General features: G+C 42.2%; 2 protein-coding genes across 8 annotated transcripts in view; one reads left to right on the plus strand and one right to left on the minus strand.

The window, feature by feature from the left end:
• Nucleotides 1-18,437, minus strand: part of ttll6 (tubulin tyrosine ligase-like family, member 6) — a 63,180-nt gene extending 44,743 nt beyond the window's left edge. For 2 of the 6 annotated variants that reach the window (XM_060072681.1, XM_060072648.1), the window contains exons 1-5: nt 14,923-18,437; nt 12,952-12,989; nt 9,000-9,118; nt 8,170-8,300; nt 7,695-7,851 (exon numbers count right to left, since the gene is read on the minus strand). In XM_060072681.1, coding sequence (XP_059928664.1) covers nt 7,695-7,851; nt 8,170-8,300; nt 9,000-9,118; nt 12,952-12,989; nt 14,923-15,047 — 570 coding nt within the window. In that variant the 5' untranslated portion in view covers nt 15,048-18,437. Of the gene's footprint in view, nt 1-7,694; nt 7,852-8,169; nt 8,301-8,999; nt 9,119-12,951; nt 12,993-14,922 lie in introns of all 6 variants that reach the window. The other 4 variants (XM_060072672.1, XM_060072663.1, XM_060072654.1 and 1 more) reach the window with 4 other exon arrangements.
• A 563-nt stretch (nt 18,438-19,000) lies between these two features.
• Nucleotides 19,001-23,651, plus strand: atp5mc1 (ATP synthase membrane subunit c locus 1). 2 transcript variants are annotated; one of them, XM_060073187.1, is made up of 5 exons: nt 19,001-19,142; nt 20,532-20,579; nt 20,815-20,895; nt 22,972-23,150; nt 23,250-23,651. In XM_060073187.1, exons 2-5 carry the CDS (start codon nt 20,541-20,543, stop codon nt 23,362-23,364), a joined length of 414 nt encoding a protein of 137 aa, XP_059929170.1. In that variant the 5' UTR covers nt 19,001-19,142; nt 20,532-20,540; the 3' UTR covers nt 23,365-23,651. The 2 variants fall into 2 exon arrangements, with proteins under 2 accessions (XP_059929170.1, XP_059929161.1); XM_060073178.1 differs by lacking the exon at nt 19,001-19,142 and adding an exon at nt 19,362-19,451.
• The last annotated feature ends 315 nt before the right edge of the window (nt 23,652-23,966 follow it).

A 23,966-nucleotide genomic window follows, 5' to 3' on the forward strand; every position in this document is an offset into this window, starting at 1 on the left:
ATGAATTGTAATACACCAACATTGTCAACTGTCATACATAGCTAACCATAACCCTGTCATACATAGCTAAACAAGCAAATGAAAATGAAATACCTACCAACGCAACTGAAATGTTAATATTAGACAATTAACAATATTATGAAAATTACGTAGGTCTCCCATAATCATTCAGGTAAACAATACGTCCGTGCCTGTTACAGCTATTTCAATGATATGTGTGTTATATATCCGTGTTCAACGCCATTCATGTTAAGTAAAAGGACAAATCTCAGACTTCGGAAGTTAATGGAGTTAATGGAAGTTAATTCGGAATTTAATTTAATTCGGAAGTTAATGGAGCCGTGCACTTCAAAATAGGTCCATAGCAAGGAGCCGTTTGTTTCAGTACGACTCCTTTCAGCTGCCCACCCAACATAAACTGCTAATAAAACGCTTGAGGAGGCGTTTTGAAAAGAAAAAACTTACATTTTTTTAGAACAGGGTAGAAATATAATTATGAGCCTTTGATTGATATCCAGACATTTTTGCGGACATTTTTGCGGAGACACAATCCTGTTCCCCACTTGAGCGGACGGCGATATCTACTTCTGGGCCACATGAAATGACGGACCCCCGTCCACTCCCAGCTTAAACAGCTGCAATACCAGGCTTGGCCTCTGAGCACTGGTGGATTGCGGAAGTATGCGCCTATCCTGGGGGCCTGCTTCGAGCCAATAGCCGTTTCTCAATTCCTAGCACGCGTACTACGGACTCGATGACTTGCAAGCACGTACTTGGCAAGTCCGTACTTCAAGCACAGACTTGCGAGCACGCGAGTACGTACCTGCAATTGGAACAGCAGCGGACTCGATGACGTCACCACCTCTGCTCGTCCGTTAACTGTGCTACGGCCTCATTTAGGCATTGAACAATGTAAACAAATGATATAAAACAAAATCCCAGCCTCTTTCATTTTCAAATAGTATGTAAATATTCTGAATGAATAAAAATTGAAAAGATATGCGTGTCCTGTCATGTGCATGAGCTATACACACACGACTTTATATATATATATGTATATATTATCTTATATTATTATATGATATATTATATAAATACATATATAAGTTAAGAGTAACTTAAGCTACAGTTGTGCGTCTTCTCCATATTGTCCGCCATCGTACTGCTGCGAGTGCGAAATGCATCCTGGGATTTATAGCGGTTGCAAGCACACACGAGCCACCTCCGATGCATGCTCGGTGAAACGGCGAGATCGAGCACGCATCAAGAACACTTCCGGGTTTTACGACAGTACTCGCTTGATGCGTGCTTCGAATTGGAACAGTGCTCGGGCAACGACTGATGACGTTTCACGAGTCCACGAGCACACGAGCACGCACAAGTACGCGAATTGAGAAACGGCCAATGTTCTATTCCCGAGCGTCGCCCCCCCTGAAAAAGCACTTTAGCCGTTTCTCAATTCGCGCACTTGTGCGTGCTCGTGTGCTCGTGGACTCGTGAAACGTCATCAGTCGTTGCCCGAGCACTGTTCCAATTTGAAGCACGCATCAAGCGAGTACTGTCGTAAAACCCGGAAGTGTTCTTGATGCGTGCTCGATCTCGCCGTTTCACCAGAGCCCGTCTACGAATATTAGACATTCTCTGGTTTCACCAAGCATGCATCGGAGGTGGCTCGTGTGTGCTTGCAATCGCTATAAATCCCAAGATGCATTTCGCACTCGCAGCAGTACGATGGCGGACAATATGGAGAAGAAGCACAACTGTAGCTTAAGTTACTCTTAACTTATATATATATTTATATAATATAATAATAATAATAATAATAATATAAGATGATATATAAATATATATAAAGTCGTGTGTGTATAGCTTATACACATGACAGGACACGCATATCTTTTCAATTTTTATTCATTCAGAATATTTACATACTATTTGAAAATGAAAGAGGCTGGGATTTTGTTTTATATCATTTGTTGATATTGTTCAGTAGTAAATGAGGCCGTAGCACAGTTAACGGACGAGCAGAGGTGGTGACGTCATCGAGTCCGCTGCTGTTCCAATCGCAGGCAGGGGCGGACTGGCCATCGGGAATACCGGGGACATCCCCGGTGGGCCGATGGCCCAAAATACTATTATGTACCGGCCCATGCCCATCATCATCAGCTCTACAATGGTTATCACAGCGGCACAAGCGTAATTTTCTCCAAGAGCTATACCTATCTAATCAAAATCGCACTGACTGAGTTTTATACTGCTACTCGCAATCGGTCTTCACACTCATGGTGACTATTTTTCGATTTTTTTTTAAGTGTCTTCTAATATGTGTTTTACAGACTTCGGAAGTCCAAAGTAAGAAAAGATCTCCACCTTATTAATAAACACCTCTAAATTGGTTCTTATACAGCCGAAGTGTTCTCAGCTGTGCGGATTGAGGTAGAGAATTTGGATTTGCATACATACACGCAACGCGGCACCCAGTTCTACGCATGCGCTCAACCCATGAGGAGAAAGGGATTGTTAGCGGCGAATGTCTCCAGCTTGAGACCCGCTGAGGGACCACCGCCGGAGGCGGAGGTGCCTAAGCGCTGCCCGGCAACGATCCCTTTCTCCTCCTTGTCGTGGTTCAGTCTACTTCACATTGATGAGGACGTTGAAGAACCAGGAACGTCGGAGAACCCAACGCGGTCGTTTGAGATTCATAATATCGGCTCACACATCTTTTGGCCGTTATAATATTATATGATATAGGCTATGTAGGCTATATGATAATATTTTGATATAGAGCTCCAGGACTCCCGTGTGTTCTAGAATATTTACAGAACACGGCTAAAGGCTGTGTGAGCCTCGCCATTGCGATACATCCACTGTAAACAGAGCGAATGGTACCGTGGCTGCAAGCTGCTCAGGGCCACACCCCCACCCTCCTCCTTGACCCGCCTCGCTCCTCCTCATTTGCATTATAGCTACAGCCACCAAAACAGCGCATTTGGGGGAAGCTCAATGTGCGACTGGCTCGGAGTGGCTGTAACTCTGCACCACGGCTGAATTTCGGGAACGTCGTTATGTAACTTACTGTTTTGTTATGCACATTCAGCACCCCTACACACACAAACAATCACACACCCAGCATGCAACACTACTGATACCACTGATGTTCACACCCCATCGTATGTTCTGTTCTGTTCATTTCTAATATATTGTTCATGCTAATTCTACCCTCTGATTCCAGTTTCTTTATTGTGTGGTCTTTCTCTCTCTTTCTTTGTAGTTATACTTGTATAACCATCTGATACTAGCCAAGAGTTAAGCATATTCATCTAGCAAACTATACCTACCTTGGAGTGTTACAATAGCCAATAATCATTTTATTCCATGTGTCCATCCAGGCAAATTGGTGGATCCAAATGTTATTAAAAAACAAACATACATATATGATGTAATTTCTTTGTAATCATCCAAAATAATGTTAAGTGTATGGGTATTTTTCCCAGAAGGCCACTGACTGTTCGATACGCGCGATCCATTGAGTGGGCAACGCGGCGTGTACTTAGTGGGCCGCGCGCCGTGTATTGAGTGGGCCGGTCTGACAGAAACTCCCGGGCCACTTTTTCCCCCCAGTCCGCCCCTGATCGCAGGTACGTACTCGCGTGCTCGCAAGTATGTGCTTGAAGTACAGACTTGCCAAGTACGTGCTTGCAAGTCATCGAGTCCGTAGTACGCGTGCTAGGAATTGAGAAACGGCCTACGTAAAAGCTGGTTTGTACATCCCGGGTCCCGAAGGCACCTCCATATCTACCCCTCACCACTGGATGTCACCCTCATTCGTTTGTGAGAAACAATTACGAGAATGGACGATGAGAGACTGGTCGTCGAGGTGGAAAAATATGTCGAATTGTATGACCAAAGTTCCCGTCATTACAAAGACAACTCCAAAAAGGTCATTGCCTGGCGAGCCATAGCTCTGGAGATTGGATCTTCAGGTGAGAAATCAACAATGGTGGACTAAGTACCCAAACCATTAACCATAATGGGAAATAGACGAAATCAAGTCACATCACACCATGTAGGTAGAAACCAGATTACTTGTAATATATATATTTTTTTATTTAAGGCAAGGCAAATTCATTCATATAGCACTTTTAATACATGAAGCAGACTCAAAGTGCTTCACATAGAAACATTCTCATACAATAAAATAGATAAGTAAAAAAAAAATGCATGTCATGTATTAACTGTCTCTCTGGTATCAGATCATGTATTAACTGTCCCTCTGGATTTAAGGAAAAATAACATTAAGTGTCTCGAGCACTCAAATAAAATACACTGGCTACTGAATCCAGCACAGCAATAACATCACTGTATTTATCCCGAGGGATAAAAAAAAAAGTATATATATATATATATGCAAAAGAGTATACCAGAGAGGGATAATAACTAGATTATAGGTCATCATATAGGCTGCACCATATGGTTCTGCCATTGCACACTTAGTGGCGAATTGAAATATTGGCGTGCCTCTCAGGATCTGCACGGAGCTCCTGGACCATATTGTGGCATACCCCCTGTTCTTGTCTCTGTTCATTGATGGGGTGCACCCAAACCCTTCGTCTTCTCCTTGCCCGCCTACAGCGCAGGAGGAGAAGGGCAGCCCCCCTCTGTCTGGCAACAGTTATTTATTCTGTTGAAATAAAAAAAACTCAATAAAATGTAAAAGAGCTTGCTCAATTAAAATGGATAACTACTGGCTGCATACATGTAAATGTGTGGCTATGTTAAGGCTATATAAATGGATAGATAGATAGATACTGTATTGGTCCCAATGGGGATCAATAAAGCCATCCAGGAGCTCAATACAATAAATACACACAATAACAATTGGCCTTAAAAGGTGACTGCACTATATACTAAAAAGGCTTAATAGAAGGTCCTGCAGTTATTGAGATTGTTGATGCAGTAGATGAATAATGGCAAAATATAAAATAAATAAGAAATGACAGTAAATAAAACTATAAAGTGCCCTACAAACTAAGTTGATCTGATGCTTGAAAACATACTTTCACGTCGCAGATTATACATTTTTTTATTTATTCAGCCAAAAAGATGGAAAATAAATAAACTAGGCTACAATAGGCTACTCACCCATTGCGTTTCGTCTCTTTGCTGCGGTTGATTGACAGGTGACTTCCTGATTTTATACTGCAGCGCGGCCGTCGCGCCGCCTCCTGTTGGTGCTAGGGGCGTGCTTTTGACGCGCGTAAAATGTGCGTAAAATGCGCGCCGCGCCGCTGCGGCGCCGGTGTGTGGAGGCCTTAGAGGGCAACTTCACCCATTTCACATAAGCTTTGTATTTTTAGAACCCCCCGCATATTTTTGAATGGTCTAGCATCATTCCCTTATTTTCTGGAGAGACTGGAGAGATCCGTATCGATCTCCAACACTTTGCGTACAAGAAAATAGGAAGTAAGAGGGGATGATTCTCGTAACACTACAACCACTAGTCCCACCCCCCTCTAGGGGGTGGGACCCACTGACGCTACAGACCTATTAGAGCAGTGCCAGTGGGTGGGACTTCACCAGCAGAAACTAACATCCACAGCGTCTGAAGCTAAGATAACAGAGGCTGTTGATACAACTGAAGTACATTTGCGGAGGGTACTGGATCTGACATAGAAGATGGCTCCATGCAAAAGTTCACCATTTCGAAAGAAATACAAACGAGGACTACCGTATTTTCCGCACTATAAAGCACACCGGATTATAAGGCGCACCTTTAATGAATGGCCTATTTTAGAACTGTTTTCATGTATAGGGCGCACCGGATTATAAGGCGCATAGAATAGAAGATACTGCAGTCAAACGTTTGACTGGGGTTGCGTTATGCATCGACTAGACCGAGCTGTGCTAAAGGGAATGTCAACAAAACAGTCAGATAAAGTCAAACTTTATTAAGCGTTCTGACAACTCCGGTCACTCCCATGGTAACGATGTTCAAACGTTAATGTGCATATTAACAATATCTCATCAATATCTGATCAATATCAATATCTCTTAACAATAAGCTCACTTTTTCAGTTCATTCCCCGTCTACGAATCCCTTGAATTCTTGTGTGTCCGAATTGAACAGTTGGGCGAGTACGGCATCCAACATGCCCGGATCCCTCACGTCATTATCCGAGTCAGTGTCGCTGCTGTTGCCTGGCAGTTCAGTGATTATTCCTGCCTTCATGAAAGCTTAGACCACAGTTGAGACTGTTATATCAGCCCAGGCATCCACGATCCATTGGCAGATAGTGGCGTAAGTCGCCTGGCGCTGTCTCCCCGTCTTGGTGACGTGTGTTCGCCTTCTTGGCCCCGTCCACACGAAGCCGATTTTTTGGGTGAAACCGCATAAAAAAACGCTTTTGTCGGACACGGGCTACGGCCACACCAAACGCGTGTAACGTGCCTAACTTGAAGCTTGATCATTGTGTGTCACAAAAATGGTTCAACGCGCCAACGCGCCTGTGGCTGTGCTGGATTTAGGAGTCCGAGGTAGGAAACCCAAACGCCGCCGTGTTTGGGTGCATTATAGAGTTTATATCGGGTTAGATTAAATAATCTCGGTTATAAATAACAATAATCGGGTTAAATAACTTCACATGGTGTGTCTGGTGTGTTTCCAGCATTCGTAGTGTTGATCAGCAGATAGTCCGCCAAGACGTTGAGGTTGCTTAGCAACCAGAGACGCTGTCCATGCAAGTGAATGGAGCGTTCCCTCTTCGTCATAACTATCAAACCAAACATCCTTCACATTCAACGAGCGAACATTATGAAATTAAAATGCACATTTCTCGCTAAAAATGTTTACATAAACGCATTTAATTGCGTAACTATGTTACTATTTCCACCCAGAATAAAGAAAGATGTCGGCCATATGCTTCTGTGCAAGCGTCACTACTCTAGTGACGTCGGGTCAAGCTCCACGCTGATTTGTTCCATTAGTAGATGGAACAAGGAGGTGTCCGATAGGCGGAGATGATCAGCGGGAGTGGCCGCCAGCGAAGCTGTGCATGGTGGGAGTTGTTGTCTTCAATCCACAAGCGCCAAAAAGTCACTTTCTGCCTTTTCTCGGTCAAGACTGCACCAAATTAGAATTTTATTTTATTATTCGACTACATATAGGACCCAATTTCAATACATATTCATGCCTCCACCGGTGAAATGCTCCTTTAAGGAGATCGACTTTCATGGTACAGCTAACCCAGGCTTTCAGCTCAGCATACCTCGCTAACCCTCTAATCGAGCTTCGTAGTACAGGCCCCTGGATTGGGCTTCGCGGGTTTGTTTCCCGGCGTTTCTATTGTTACCGGTCTTGCGTGTTCCAACGGTTTATTAGGTGTCTAATAAATCGCTGTCTAATCAATACTTCATTCACTGCCTCTTCCGTGGTTATTACAATATTATGAATAGACTGCTCTGTAAAAAAATTAATAATAATAATTATACCAGATACATTTTCAGTCGCACTACCCCGAATTCTAGGCGCATGTGCTCCCAAATTAGGCGCACTCTGGAGCCCTGAGAGGGACTGTTGACTTCTTAAAAGCCAAGAGTTCAAAGGAGTGCTGGTGCTGAAATGCATAGAAGAAAAAATGAAGAACAAAACCCAGCATAAATGCTTCTGTGATGGTAGGTAAAGCATGTGTTCACACCTTGGCTATGTAAAGCTGGCAGATAATGTGCTCCCCATGAGGAACCTCCCTGGCAGACTTGACCAGGAATATCCCCTTGCCTTGACTCCCCGAGTCCGGCTTGCAGATAAACGTCTTGTGCCTCTTCGCTCGTGCATATGCCTGGAAGTCACTGTAACTGATGGAGACAAGGGGGAGAGACAGAGATGAAAAAAAGGCATACCAGTGGTGTCTTTACCTTTATTTTCCCTTTTATTCCTTTAGTTATTACCCTATTATTACAGCATAGTGAAGTGATTGACGGTGTTTGACTCCCTGCCGAAACAAAATGGTACCTTGCTCAATTTCCAATTTTCCACAGCCTTAAGATGAATGACCTCTTACCTGCTCCCTAATGACGTGTACGTCAAAAAGGATATGAAAGTTCTTTCACCAAGCCTACTTGGATAAAGAGCATCTGCTTAATCAGTTGATGGCTGTTAAAAGTATATCTTACTCTGCTGGCAGGCACCAGGTGTGGGGGAAGAAACTGTAGTCTTTGGGGAACCTCTTGGCCATGCGGTTGAGGTTCCTGGCCAGCATGTCCTTCCTGCACACCTCCATCATGCCAGGGAAGTGGTTGACCTTCTGCACCAGTAGGACGTGGAGGAAAGGGAGAAGGAGAGGGAGAGGGAGAGGGAGAGGGAGAGGGGGAGAGAGCATGAACGAGAGAGACCGAAATTAAGACCTTCTACCGTCATATTGAAACCTTCTCAAATATGACTCAAACATTGACTTGAGTTTCACGTACTAAAAAGGTATTTTAGGTTTGATTATTTGAATGTAAAAGTATGTTTAAAAAAGCCACAGCTATTCGTCAGACAGGGCCGCTGAGAGCTGGGGCGTCCCCTGGGCTCTGGGTCCTGGGGGCCGCCCTTGTACCAGACATGTGATGGTGTGACATATTTTACACGCAGCAACAATAATTACGCGTAGCAAAAATTTATATTTGATAAGATACGACAAATCTACAATAGCAAAGAAAGATATATCACTGGCCATCTTAAAAACATGTGGTTAAATTGGCTAGACTTTATATCAGCTCATTTTTATATCATTGGGGCTGCAGAGAACACTAAGAAAATATATCACGGCCGTGGGTGAGTTTTCTATTCACTACGTAGGCCCTTGGGTATGTATGAAAGATAAATATGACATGCAGCAGGCACGAAAATAGAGAGGCCATGGGCCAGTGGCCTCTGGGGCTCCTTAATTCTTTCGTTGCCCTTGTCATCCTGGAGTCAGGGGGCGCTTACCCCCACTGGACAAGGAAATCCTGTCTGTTACCTGGTAGGGTTTGATGCCGACCAGTCTGTCCAGCGTGACGCTGGTGTCAGTCCAGTACAGGTTAAAGTCTTCGCCCTCCAACGATTCTCGCAGGCCAAAACGGTACGATGTGCGACGCACTGTCACACACACACACACACACACACATTAACACACACAAAAACACACTTTTATCAGTATTTGCAAACAAGTATTTGTAGAAGGCATTGTCCAATAGACAATTCCATAAAATCATGCAATTGATCCACAACATGTCCATCATCTAGTCAATCAGACATAGAAACCTTTATTGTTTATTAAATCGCTGCACTTAAAACAAAACTCCAGTGAAAACTTGTGTACTTTTTATTCACTAGTGTAACAGCCATCAGTTTGAGTTTGCGGGGTATGGGTCACATTTTTATTAAACATGTTTTATCGAGCCAATGATGTGCAATCAACACTCAACTGCACACCACAGGCAACTTTAAACCAGTCCAGACAGGAAACCAATTGTGGCTGAAAGTGTGGCTTGTTGCTTGTGAATATTGGAATGAAGACTTTGGCTGAATCTGAATCTCAACACTAGCATAATTTGGAAGTGAATAGAATGCTATTTGAAAGATAATATGTATTTTGAACTGATTCAACTGCTGAATCAGGCCTTTATAGTTTTGTTTTTTAATGTACTGCGTAGAACCAGGAGTTCCTTCTCATTACTGGCCCCTTTGGCCGGTGAGTGAACTGGAGTTTGCGCAAGCTTTTGCATTCAGAGCACTGACGGTGCGGCCACACCAAACGCGTTACTCGCGTTGGATAACGCGAGTAACGCGCCTAACCTGACGCTTGATCATTGTGTGGTGGTTCAACGCTTCCAACGCGTCAATGCGCCAACGCAGCTAGATGAGACCATATCCATGCAAGTGAACAGAGCGTTCCCTCTTCGTCATAACTATCAAACCAAACATCCTTCACATTCACAGAGCGAACATTATGAAAGTAAAATGCACATTTCTCGCAAAAAATGTTTCCATAAACGCATTTAATGGCGTAACTATGTTACTATTTCCACCCAGAATAAAGATAGTTGTCGGCCGTGGCTGCGCTGGAGTCCGAGGTAGGAACCCCAAACGCCGCCGTGTTTGGGTGATAGAGTTTAGATCGGGTTAGATTAAATAATCTCTGATATAAATAACAATAATCGGGTTAAATAACTTCACATGGTGTGTCTGGTGTGTTTCCAGCATTCGTAGTGTTGATCAGCAGAGAAATAGTCCGCCAAGACGTTGAGGTTGCTTAGCATCCAGACACTCAGTCCATGCAAGTGAACGGAGCGTTCCCTCTTCGTCATAACTATCAAACCAAACATCCTTCACATTCACTGAGCGAACATTATGAAAGTAAAATGCACATTTCTCGCTAAAAATGTTTCCATAAACGCATTTAATGGCGTAACTATGTTACTATTTCCACCCAGAATAAAGATAGTTGTCGGCCGTGGCTGCGCTGGAGTCCGAGGTAGGAACCCCAAACGCCGCCGTGTTTGGGTGATAGAGTTTAGATCGGGTTAGATTAAATAATCTCTGATATAGATAACAATAATCGGGTTAAATAACTTCACATGGTGTGTCTGGTGTGTTTCCAGCATTCGTAGTGTTGATCAGCAGAGAAATAGTCCGCCAAGACGTTGAGGTTGCTTAGCATCCAGACACTCAGTCCATGCAAGTGAACGGAGCGTTCCCTCTTCGTCATAACTATCAAACCAAACATCCTTCACATTCACCGAGCGAACATTATGAAAGTAAAATGCACATTTCTCGCTAAAAATGTTTCCATAAACGCATTTAATGGCGTAACTATGTTACTATTTCCACCCAGAATAAAGATAGTTGTCGGCCATGGCTGCGCTGGAGTCCGAGGTAGGAACCCAAAAACGCCGCCGTGTTTGGGTGATAGAGTTTAGATCGGGTTAGATTAAATAATCTCTGATATAAATAACAATAATCGGGTTAAATAACTTCACATGGTGTGTCTGGTGTGTTTCCACCATTCGTAGTGTTGATCAGCAGAGAAATAGTCCGCCAAGACGTTGAGGTTGCTTAGCATCCAGACACTCTGTCCATGCAAGTGAACGGAGCGTTCCCTCTTCGTCATAACTATCAAATCAAACATCCTTCACATTCACTGAGCGAACAAAATGCACATTTCTCGCTAAAAATGTTTCCATAAACGCATTTAACAGCGTAACTATGTTACTATTTCCACCCAGAATAAAGAAAGATGTCGGCCGTATGCTTCTGTCCAAGCTCACTACTCTCTGCCAGTGATGTCGGGTCAAGCTCCACGCTGATTGGCTATCGCGGCTAAGCGCCACGCGTTGGAGCGTTGAAAGTTCAGATTTCTGAACTCCGGGCGTTGCCCCTATCGCGACGCTTCATCGCATGTAACGCGTCTACGCGCCTATACCAATGGTTCCCTATGCAAAAATGCCGAGTTTGGACGCCCCTAACGCGAGTAACGCGTTTGGTGTGGCCGTACCGTGAGAGCGAGCTCTGTCGTTTGAGAAAATAACAAGAATAAACTAAGATTAGTTATAGTCATGAATACATTTAAAGTAGAAGGAAAGTAACATTTCAACCTGTTCACCCATTCCCAATTTATAGTTATTCGTGCATATACAAATTAAGCTCCCAAAATAACAATGAAAGATGTCCATGCATACTAGACTTGAGCAGGACAGTAAAGTAATATTTGCAACATTGCATCATTTTCAAAACTTATAATTTCAGAGAACAACACACTAAGCTTTTGCAATTTAACACAGAATCTGCAATCTCACAAGCCACGGACTCTTACATGGCTACCAAACAATCACATATACGGCAAATATTTACATATTTGTAAATAATAATGTTTTGCAAACCAGACATAGTTTACAGTAAATATCTAACCACTATCTGCATTATTGCTGATTTGTGGTGAAAGCAGAAGAGGAACTGACACCGGCCGTTGTCACTAATCTAGTGATTTATTTAAACCCCAATCAATACAACTAGACTAGACACTCTGCCACAGCAGCCCTACTGATTTATGATCACTGGAAGGGATCCTGGTGTGTGTGTGTGTGTGTGTGTGTGTGTGTGTGTGTGTGTGTGTGTGTGTGTGTGTGTGTGTGTGTGTGTGTGTGTGTGTGTGTGTGTGTGTGTGTGTGTGTGTGTGTGTGTGTGTGTGTGTGTTTGGGTGTGTATGTCTGTGTGAGTGTGTGTGGTAGAGCTCTCCCGATACTACCGTATTTTTGTTTTCCTCTCATTCAGGCAGACAGACACACAAACCCGCTGGCCCAGAGCACGCACCCCCCCCCCCCCCCCCGCCCACACACATACACACACACAGACAAACACACACACACACGGACACAGGGGTAGACTACAGGGGCCTGCCAGCCGAGCGGTTGTCTTTTATAGGCTAATAAAGAATACCTTTTAGCTCGACATCGCAAAGCCTGCCCAGACTCTTAACACAAGCTAAAAACGGCCGGCCAGCGTGTTGCCAACTGTCAGGCCACTAAACAGCCACTCAACCAACTACCTATATGGTCACTAACTGAAACAGCCGAACGCTCAGAGAGCAGTCAGTGAGTACCTCAATAGGTAACAAGACAACATGAGACCAACTGTAATCGATAGTAAGTTAAGAAAAATATAAATTAAATTACATGATAGAGTCATCCAGGTTAGCCACCTGCCATTCTTAGTTGGGTGTTAAATTTGCTTTGTATTCCCCTAGTTGAATCGGAGCAGTCAGTGGGCCAAAAATAAAAGGATCCAAGGTTTTCACAGGCCATAGGCTGGGAGCTGGGCTGTAGCTAAAACTGAAACCGGTGCAGTAGAGGGTTCTAGTTTGCTTTGGCTGGGGGTGTGTGTATTGGTGCCAATCTACTGCAGATTAAAAAAAAACACACAAAGTTACTCACCACTTTCGTACCTGCAGTTCACCATGTTGATAGAGAGTCATCTGGAAAACAAGACAGAAAGAAGACCACCAGACCAGAGGAAAAAACCACAACTGACTGTATATACTGCGGTGTGTGTTTGCGTCTGTCTGTGTGTGTGTCTGTGTGTGTGTGTGTGTGTGTGTGTGTGTGTGTGTGTGTGTGTGTGTGTGTGTGTGTGTGTGTGTGTGTGTGTGTGTGTGTGTGTGTGTGTGTGTGTGTGTGTGTGTGTGTGTGTGTGTGTGGGTCAGGCAGCAGTGGCAGCTCAGTTTAATCAGCCACTAAGTACGCTTTTATTTTTGCATTTGTCTGATGATCTTTTTGTGCATGAAGCAGTTGCATTGGTCTGCATGGAATCTTAAGCGATATAGGCTAAATCTCCCTTTGGAAATGCCTGTGTCCTCTTAGGAAGGGGCTCTTTATCCGAGTGTAGGTACTGCCACCTGCTGTGGTCAATTGTTTACTACAGTGCAAACTTGAGTTTCGCAAAAACAGCAGTATCTATGGTCACCACTGGGTTGTAGTTCTTTCTGATATGGAACGATACACTTTTTGATGTGCTTTCAATTATGTATTTATGTACTATTCTTTTCATCCATGTGGCATCCAAATTTACAAGACATGCGAGGGGTATGATTAAAAAAACCTGCACACATTCAACTGCTGAAACAAAAAATCCACTCATGTCTACAAATTAATAGGACCAATGTAAACTGACTCGGGGTAAGAAGATTTTTTTATCCAAAGCAGATATCTTGGCAATCTGAAGCTTAAACACACACACACACACACGCACGCACACACACACACACACACACACACACACACACACACACACACACACACACACACACACACACACGCACACAGACTTATTGAGCCAAGGTTCTACACATGCAACTTGTTTATGATTGTAGTGATGACAGATCTAAATCTCCATTCAGTGCTGCACTCATCCCAGATTACCATCACCCTAATGAAAAACACGGTAAACTACGTACGGTACAGCTGACGACAAGTGGCTGTGCACACACACACAAACACACACACACACACACACACACACACACACACACACACACACACACACACACACACACACACACACACACACACACACACACACACACACACACACACACACACACACACACACACAGACAGGAGAATGGATTCCTTCTTAGGTCACACAACCATGACTTCAATTAAAATTTTGAGCCTTTCTCTGCGTCACTTCCCTTCTGTCTCATTCCATTTCACTCTCACTCCATTCCCCCATCTGTGTGTGAATGTGTGTGTCTGAGTGAGTGTATGTGTGTCGCCATCGTACTCTCTCACTGTGGTCTAGAGCAATAAAAGTAGGTGTGCACCACACAAAGCAGTAAAGCGATTGCTTGTTAAACTGCCTCACAACCACAGATGCATGTATACACACACAAACATGGGTGTAAGAGACAGAGAGAGAGGGAGTTAGGAAGAAAGGGAGAGACAGCGCGCAAGAACGAGAGAGGGTGGGACAGTGAGCGAAAGAGGGATATAGTGAGAGAGAGAAACAGTAAGCGAGAGAGAGATAGAACGAGAGAGAGAGAGAGAGAGAGATAGGGAGGAGGTGAGTTTGTTTGTGCACCCATACATGTGTGTGATTTAAAAAAAAAAAATAATACATTTTGCATCCATGCTTTTTTTCTATCATTTTACTTTAAAAGAGAGCTACATGTATACATCTGTAACAGTGCAACTAATGGAGCAGTTTTGCTTCTTCAGCAACACGATGACAGCATACAGGAGTAGTGTTGCATCGACACCAATACCCTGTTTCAGTCTGTTATCAGATGCCTTGACATGGCATCAGTAATCAAATACACAAGTACGCTATCTGAAAGCCTCCAAAAATAAAAACTCCAGGAGGAAACAGCAATAGGAAACTAGTTTCTATTGTATCCATCCATCTACCTCTTTTTCCTCTTCTTGTTCTTTGTTTGTGATGGGAGGTCATCCAGGGGAGTCATCTCTTTGTCTAGGGACCCAACTTTGGTGCAGGCTGAGGACTTGGACTTTCCTTCTTCAGGAGGCCTCATCCTGGGTGGAGATAATTGGCTTAAGTATTGCTAAGACTATAGGAAATTGGCTCATTTGCCAAGCCTTTGAAATAATCAAGTAAAAAATTGCACTTCGAATTGCTAACAGCAGTGCAAACGCGTGTTTACCGATATATCTATGGAATGGTTGTGGATTCCGTTTTTTCTGCAATGATACAATTATATTTTCATATTTAAAGAGACAGAAATTCCTTCTCATTACTGACCCCTTTGACCAATAAGTGAACTGCAGCCTCCACAAGCCTTTGCATTCAGAGCAGCGGCCCCCTGGTTTAAAACAATAGCAATCATACACAAGAAAATGTACAACTTCAGAAGAAATTGTATTGTGCCAAAAAAAAATGTACCTGGTGTATTGGAAATGTACAGAAGAGTGACGTAGTATAGTGCTGTGGTTTTATAGTGACTGTTATGCTGCTTTTTGGGTGTTCTCGATGGTTGCTAGGGGGTTATTCACAGTTGCTAGTGTTCTGGATGGTTGAGGTTCATTGATAGATCTATGATTTGTATTGAGTTACTTTGTCTGTTAATGTAAAAGCATAGATCATAGCTTATACGTTAAGATCCTTATACATTTAAAGCAATATTTAGTCAATGGGACAGTATCCTATACGCCTCAATGTAGTATTGCAAAAACATACATTTTTCTCCTAGGTTGATTTTTGACGACCGTAGCCTATGAATATATCAGTTTAACCAATCACATTTGAGGATCTTTTTCATGGTCACCGACGGTTACTGTACATGTTGTAGGACATGACGGAGGTAAAAGCCTATTCACGTTTCTAAACACTGTCCTCTTATTGCATCCAAAGGGGTCAACTGCATTCATAGACCTATACTTATCTCTATCTGTTATACATTTTGATCATTCATCTTGACAACAGCCGGTGCTACAAGCTCATGTTTACTTGCCCTGCAGCACATGAAAAAAGGTTGCTTTAATATGAGGGTGTGCAGTTGTATAGCAACAGTTTGATTTCAGATACAAACTTTCTCAGAAGGGATTGTAGACTTGAGATTGTAGAATGCACATCATTTATCATAATCCCTCCCATCCGCAAACCACAATATTTTACACTTGGAATAGAAAGTGAGTAAAAAAAACTTTTTTTGTATGGGTTCTAAACTTGTATTTATTTTATATGTAAAAAATATATTTTGGTGAAAGGAAGCAAGATAGTCCTCATTAGCTATATCAGGTGCGCCCAAGAGAGGGTTAAGCTTCTCAGACCCTTACAATAACGCCACAGTGTGTGTGGATTCATGGAGCTTAGTCTGGCCAGTGGTTATTGGGGAGGGCAGTGTCCGAGAGTGGGTTATTCTTCTCAGACACTCATAGTATAACGCCACGTGTGTGTGGATGTGTGGAGCTCATTCTGAGCAGAGGTTTATTTTGTCCACGTCAAAGTAAAGCTTCTCTGACACTTACTTACAATACAACTGTCTGCACATTTTAGATACAACATCACTTATTATAACGCTCATACACAAAGACGTACTAAAAAAGCATCACATAGTTGCAATGGCGCTTAACCATTGGGATAAAAAGGCCCCCCTTATCCCAGAACTCTCAGCTCAACACATCTTTTTAATCATAGTTTTCGAATTCCAGCTGAATCAATGTATCTGTATATGTTTTCAAACTGTTTAAAGATAAGAAAGATGTTGAAAGTTATGTCCGGTCAAAGTATAAAACACCATTGCTTAAAGAATTTAGATTGTCACTGCAATATTTTTCAATAGGCTATGTCTAGGGGTCTAAATATTCGAGGAGCAGTGACATTTTATAGATTTTGATAGTTAACATTTTGTACACTATCAATTCTAGAACTTTTAAAGTTGAAATAATATAAAACATGCAGGATTTGAGACAGTACATAATATTGGATAGTAAGATAGTACAGTTGTAATTATTCTAGCATTAAGTTTGAAGCAGATGAATTTGAGTTGAGTAGGGAAGTTTCGGAAGAATAATTTAAAGTAAAGTATCGATAATACCCTAATGTATTTCTAATGTGTATATTAATAAAAATAATAAAAAACGGTTTACAAACTAAAAGTAATTCAACAACAGTCATTCTAACCATTTTCTGCGCGTTTTTACAGGAAAAAACGTCCCGGTTCAAAGAGAATCGAAATCAGCTCAGGCTGCTCTACGGTTGGCATAGGCAAGGTCAACTTTTTTTTAGGTTATATTACAACCTGTTAATTGGCACTTGAAAATGGTTAATGAATGTCGAAATTCTCAACGTAGTCCCTTTGATAACTTTTGGTGGTGGTGGTTCAATTCAATGTCATACATTTGTGATTCGTAAATCATAATCAATTTGCATGATTAGGCTACACACACACACACACACATACACACACACACACACACACACACACACACACACACACACACACACACACACACACACACACACACACACAAACAAAAGTGGGTCCAACTCCCTTCTCGCTCCGCAGGAGAAATTTATTCTACTTAATTCCAATATCACGATGGACGGTTAATCATACACTGGCAAAGGTTGCCCATTTCTCGTCCAACACGAATATCCATTCTCTATTAAAATATATTTTAGTAACACTAGGCCGACATAACGCGATACATGTGGCAATTATAAATACAGAAAATAGGCCTACTCTCCGCATTGCACCAATAGCTAAAGAGACTCGTAAAAAAGGAAAACATGCTCACCTTTTATTTTGATAATTCTTGGTTCCCTAACGAGTTTGAACCGACTATGTTTAAATTAGTTTATGCCGACGTCCTTAAAAACTCAATACATTTAGCCTGAGTCTCAGACTACGTCTCTAATTTGCCTAAAGTTAGCCTTGTTCCGCCTCAAAATAGGATAAAAAACCAACTTACTGTTATTTCGTGCGTTGTGAACAAGTTTAATTCGAGCTATTTTGAACACCACCGAAACACCTGGTAGCCAAGGTAACGGACGCCAGTAAGGCTGCTGACATACGAGAATGTGGAAGACGAATTCCATACCGCCAAACAAACGTCAATCTTTGGTTACATTGGTGCAGCTATCTTGTTACGCTCTACTCTGGATTAGCTGCAACCAAATAGCACAACTGTTGGAAAAACAAGCGTCAGCCAGGGAGATCCCCATCCCTCAGCTTCCAAATCTAAGATATATTATTACAAGTGACTTTCCCACTGCTGTAAATCATGCACCGTGAATGGTTGCACATATTATAATGCTGTACTTCCCATGTGTTCGCCGTTTAGCCGTCTGTATGCAGTCCGTCGAATAAATGTTATTGATGGATGTTTCGGATACTTGTTGTTATTTGGTTTAGATACAGACGAAAAAGCCCAGAGTTTCAGAGTCCTGTCTCTGGATGGAAAGAGAGTGCCCTCTGCTGGTTATCAAACAAAAACACGCAGACAAACGCACACCCAAACGCTTACTTGCAAACAGTCTTTTTAATGGAAATATATTATTCAGATGTAACCATTTTTTATTGAACCATTAGAACCACTTATTATAACGTGTGTGTGTGTGTGTGTGTGTGTGTGTGTGTGTGTGTGTGTGTGTGTGTGTGTGTGCGTGCGTGCGTGCGTGCGTGCGTGCGTGCGTGCGTGTGTGTGTGTGTGTGTGGGGGGGGGGGGGGTGCGTGCGTGCGCCATAGATGTGTGAACTGAAAGATCCACATTTTTCTGTTTGAAGGTTGTAGGCGGGACTTCCTTTAGGTCACCCAATAGACATGGAGGACACTGGATGTGAATTGAAAGGGCACCAGGGCGGGTACAAAATATATACCCTTGTTATACTGACCAATAATATCATTCGGTTTTACCCTAAAATAAACTAGTAGCAGTCGAAAGGGACGTAGCTCAACTAAACCACACTTGATAGGTTAGTATGAGAACCGCCTGGTGGACGTGCCGATTTTTGTTGAGTGACGTTTACGTTCAACCAATGGATGCACAGGACGTAGAAGCTTAGCTTATAAATGGCAAGGTGACAGTGTGTCTTATCCTACATTCATTGACTGCCACTGCGCAACTTAACAGAAATTACCGGACCCTCCTAGAAATCGAACAAATCGGTAAACTCAACTTCTTTAGACCATCTTCTTGTTTTAATGTGTAACTTTATAGCTCCGAGTGTAACTCCTTATTGGTGATACGTTGACATTATTTCGTTCTTTCGTAGCTGTCATTGCTAACCTGTACTAGCTCGCCTGATCGGCCATTCAATGATTTGATCCCTCAGAAGGACTGTCTAATTTGTATGCGATCTTAACATTATTGTGTACGTACTCACGAAACTAACCGGCATAATGGACATTGATAACCTTGCAGGCTTTGATGTTGTCCATGCATGGTGTGGGCCGGAAGGCTACTTGATCAAGACGGTCCAGCGCGAACGAGCTTAAATGACACTTGGATGTAAAATGTCTGACTTGCTCATTTCTGGGCCTAACGTTAATATTACCAAACCTCGCCGCAGCAAGGACTTCAGTGTTGGACTTTCAAACAATCTGGTCTCTTAAATTAAGGTTTATTCTTAAACTACCATTGTTTTCAACCTTGATCAGGCCCGTCTGTTCATCTGTGGTCTTTTTTGACCTTCAAGGCTAGGTGTAGTTAGCTTAGCATTGTAGCTTAACTGGATATCGTACCTAGTCTTGGAGGACACTGCTATCTGGTCAGTAACGTGAGCTAACGGGCTTTTGGAAAACATTCTTCATGCATGTGCAAAAGGGTTAGCGAGCTTCATACAATCTACGATCAAATGTTACTCGATATATCATAAACGTCGTACTGCACAAATAGGCTTTAGCTGTAGTTGCTGTCAAGAGTTGGTGCACTACTTTCATTCAACCACGAATCGTATTTTACACTACGCTAAATGTAGAAGCGATTCAATGGTTACCCTTTCCTCCAAGTGGATTAGATTAAATGTCCAGCCTAGTTGGTGAACTTTGTTGATCCTGCGTCGCTTTTCTAATCATGGCTCTACGAATTGGTATCCTTCTCTATAGATTAATCAACTACCTTTAACCTCGGACATAGTGTTGCACCCTTGGTGGCACTCAATCGTATTATTAGTTATTGCTCAGTTGCATAGTGTATTGGAGAACCGGGCCATGCTGCATTTAGGAACCTGGTGGAAGAGGTTTTTATTTACCATTTTATTTTTTGTTCCGTCACATAATTACTAAACTAATGGTAATTATTCTGATATTTAAACTACTTCTCAATTGTTTTTTATCAGAACAATTTGTCCTATCACTGTTGCACCTGGCAACGCCCACTGCCTCAACAAATCAGATGGTCTTGAATGATTTCAATGCAGCCACCTGTTAGTTTCCACAAATAACTGGTCACGTGAAACTACAGTTAACAGCCCATGCCCATCAAAAGGTGGCTTGGGGATGAATACAAAGCCTTTGTATTCAACATGTATTGTACATGTTCACTTTGTCCCTCAGGTTCCAGCCATGTACGCCTGCGCCAAGTTTGTCACCTCCTCTGCTGTGGTATGTAGAATGTTTAAAATCTCAATGTATATTTTGTATCTTTTCTCAAATGTAAAAACATGCATTCAGACAATATGAGGAAGGTCAACTGACTTTTGCAGTGTTGTGAAACATTTATAGATGCTGTACGATTTGTTATAATGCATTACAAGGGAGAATTTCTTAATTTTTTCGATAAGCCTTTCTCTATAATTGTGTTCCTCTTTTACCTGACCGTTTATCTTTTTTTTTTTAGCTGCGTGGAGGGTCCAGGGTCCTCGCACGGCCTGTCTCTGTCTCCATCTTTAACCGACCTGAAGGTTCAGTGGAGCAGCAGGTGACTTTCACATTAATAATGTTTGCCCTCTAGACTACTATGATTTGAAATGTTCTTTATCTCATTAAAGTCGTCAGAGATGGTTTATAACGATGCCAACGTTAATGCGTTAAACGTGCATGTATCGTCTGACCGTCTATATAATAATTTATGCAATTTGATCACTCTTACTTAAATAAGACAGAAGTAAAAGCCGACTTAAAAAAACAACCTGACGGAACTCTGCTCGAACTCGGGTACCAGTCTTTGCGTATTAGCATAATCTTGACCGAGGGACACCGGCATGTGTGGAGATCTGTGTGGGCAGTGATTAACTGCGGCGTTTGAGAGGGTTAAGATCCTCAGTATAACACTCATGGTGTTTGGGGCATTTTGTATAACGTTGCTCTTACACAATGACGGTACAAAAAAAATAGCACGAAGTTGCTGTGGGTCTAACACGCCCCCTTCTTTCCTTGAACACTTCCTTTTACTTAAAATAGGTAGGTATAGAGGGTCGCAAGTGTTGGCCATTTTCATCATTTAAGGGGTCTCAAACCAAATGGTTTGACAACCACTGCTAGAGACTATTTTTAAACAGGAACTCATAGGCATGAAGGCCTTGCGAAATGCCATAATCTCCTGTTTTCGTCCATGCCAGGGCAGTTATGTTGCATGTAGAATACATGCTAAAGGTTGTTTAGGATTAGAGAAAGGGTACCTGCCCTGAACGTGATGCAGGCTTTTAGTGGTGATTGTGTATTGGAATTATGGCAAAAATGATATCCACTTTAGTTTTTTGATGGAATTGCTTATTCTTGAGTTTGTTTGTCAATGAGATGACTTTCAAAGCCCTTCTATTCTGTAGGATGATTCATACAAGGTAGCCAACCATATAAGATGTATCTCGTAGAATCGTGAGCGCCGCATAAAGACTGAACAGCCAGAAAAGATGGACTTCTCATATAATTATACAAGAGCAGTGGCAGCTCTTTTAGGAGCACTAATTAGGGGCGTGAAACTCCCTTCCTTATAATGAATGTGAATTTTTTTTCTTTTTTAATGAACGGCTATGACTTTCATTCAAGTGTTTTAATAATTCAAGGCTGTAACATCATGTAGAATTGCTACATGAAGATCAAGTGGTTTTCAGATCCAATAATCCGTCCTGAGTCAGATACTGTTATAGCAGAGCTTAATGTAGCATGACTTTCAAATTATGAGAGCAGGCATACTTCCAATCATTACAAAGCTTATGGGCGGATTGTGCAAACCTTTGAAATTGTGTGAAAGGACTAGTCCTTCACTGAATAGTGAAATCATCAAAATAGTAAAGACGTTTGCCACCTGTTCAATTCGTATTTAGTTAATAAGTTATTGTAGGCCTAGATGGAGCTCTTTGCTATCTTTTACTTAGCAGGCCGTTGTGCTTGGTGACACGGTGGTTAATATATCTCAATCAAAAATATGTTACGGGCAGATCCCTACTACCAGCACCATCTGGTCCCAATCATAGGATGTATCAGCCCTGTCTGGCCTCTAAAGAATCCATCAGTGCTAGGCAGTAGGGTTGTGACGGTACACAAAGGTCACCGTTTGGTACTTGCCTCTGTTTTGAATTTGAAATAATTATACATTACTTGTATATTATTAACCACTTAGTTGAATTAGTAAACTAAAATGACAATAAAACATGGATGTATTGATTAATTAAACAATCCTCTTCAATGTAAAGGCACCTTAACTTGTAAGCTATGACGATAGCTTTACATTTATAAACTTGATGCATTTCGTTAATCTATCATAGAACCTCCTCACTTGGCTACTAAATGTCGTAGACTACAACATCCCTTTGGAGGAACCTTAAACAGCACAACACATACCGTACAAAGACAGTCCAGTATGAATTTACTATCTGTGGTATACCGTACATCGATACAACGCCACCACCAATATAAGGAGACCTCCTAAATAATGCAGTGCCTGCTCGGACCCCAATTTTGCAGCATGACGTAAAAAGACCCAGGACATGATGCAGCTATTTTTTTCTGTTCCGTCCATGTGAGGCGCTTGTTTTAACTCCATTCTTTCTTCCAGTCCCTGTTGCCAGTCAGCTGGTCGGCCATTCTGTCCCGCTCCATCCAGACGAGCGCAGTCTCCCGGGACATCGACACAGCGGCCAAGTTCATTGGTGCTGGAGCTGCCACAGTTGGTGTGGCTGGGTCAGGAGCCGGAATCGGGACAGTTTTCGGCAGCCTCATCATCGGCTATGCAAGGTAAAGACATAACATCAGTATGTTGTCTTTTTTTGTTTTTTTTGGCACGGTGGTGGTTCTAATGATGGTTTGACTTGGTGTTTTTGTTTTATCTCAAAGGAACCCTTCCCTAAAGCAGCAGCTCTTCTCCTATGCCATCCTGGGATTCGCTCTCTCTGAGGCCATGGGCTTGTTCTGTCTGATGGTGGCATTCCTCATCCTGTTCGCCATGTAAACCTGGCATTATACCTCACCACCTACATCGTCCTTCCCCCTTCCTTCCTAGGGCGGGAGGGGGAATGGTTTTTGAAATCTCTAACTGAAGGAGCTGATGGGTCATTCCAATCAACAAAACAAATATTCTGAAATGGAATTTAATAAAAAAAAAAACACCTGTGGTTAAGATCGTTCAGTCCTGCCCCTTAATGTTCCTACGCTTTATTTTTGTTCAAAAGTTTTATGCGAGTCCACCTTTCGGTTGACATTAAATCTGTCCGAAATAAATGGTTGGGATAACTTAAATTTGTTGTGGTTTCTTCCATGCTGAATGTAATGCAGCATTTGTATTACACAGAACTGCAGCCAGCCTGATTCAGTGTTCAATTAATATTCTTGTTGAATTATAAACTTAACATTGGGCTGTGGTAACAGTCCAATCTACTTGACCACTTCTGTCAACTTATAACCATAATGTGGTTGTTTTTTTAAGGAAAGTTTAAATCTGATCATGTCTCTTAATTGAGTATATCTAAATCAAGATTTTGGTAAACTATTTGGCATTAAGAACTGACTCAAAATAAATGTTAATCGCCATATAGGATTCTTGTCCATTTCAGG

This window comes from Gadus macrocephalus, chromosome 2, assembly GCF_031168955.1.
Source record: "Gadus macrocephalus chromosome 2, ASM3116895v1".
NCBI lineage: Eukaryota > Metazoa > Chordata > Actinopteri > Gadiformes > Gadidae > Gadus > Gadus macrocephalus.

Excerpts from the sequence above, each read along its gene's own strand:
- atp5mc1 (XM_060073178.1), top strand. The coding sequence starts at position 19,377 with ATGGACATTGATAACCTTGCAGGCTTTGATGTTGTCCATGCATGGTGT. Across the intron at positions 19,452-20,531 it reads AAGGCTACTTGATCAAGACG|GTTCCAGCCATGTACGCCTG; the intron begins GTCCAGCGCGAA and ends TTTGTCCCTCAG. Across the intron at positions 20,896-22,971 it reads AAGGTTCAGTGGAGCAGCAG|TCCCTGTTGCCAGTCAGCTG; the intron begins GTGACTTTCACA and ends TCTTTCTTCCAG.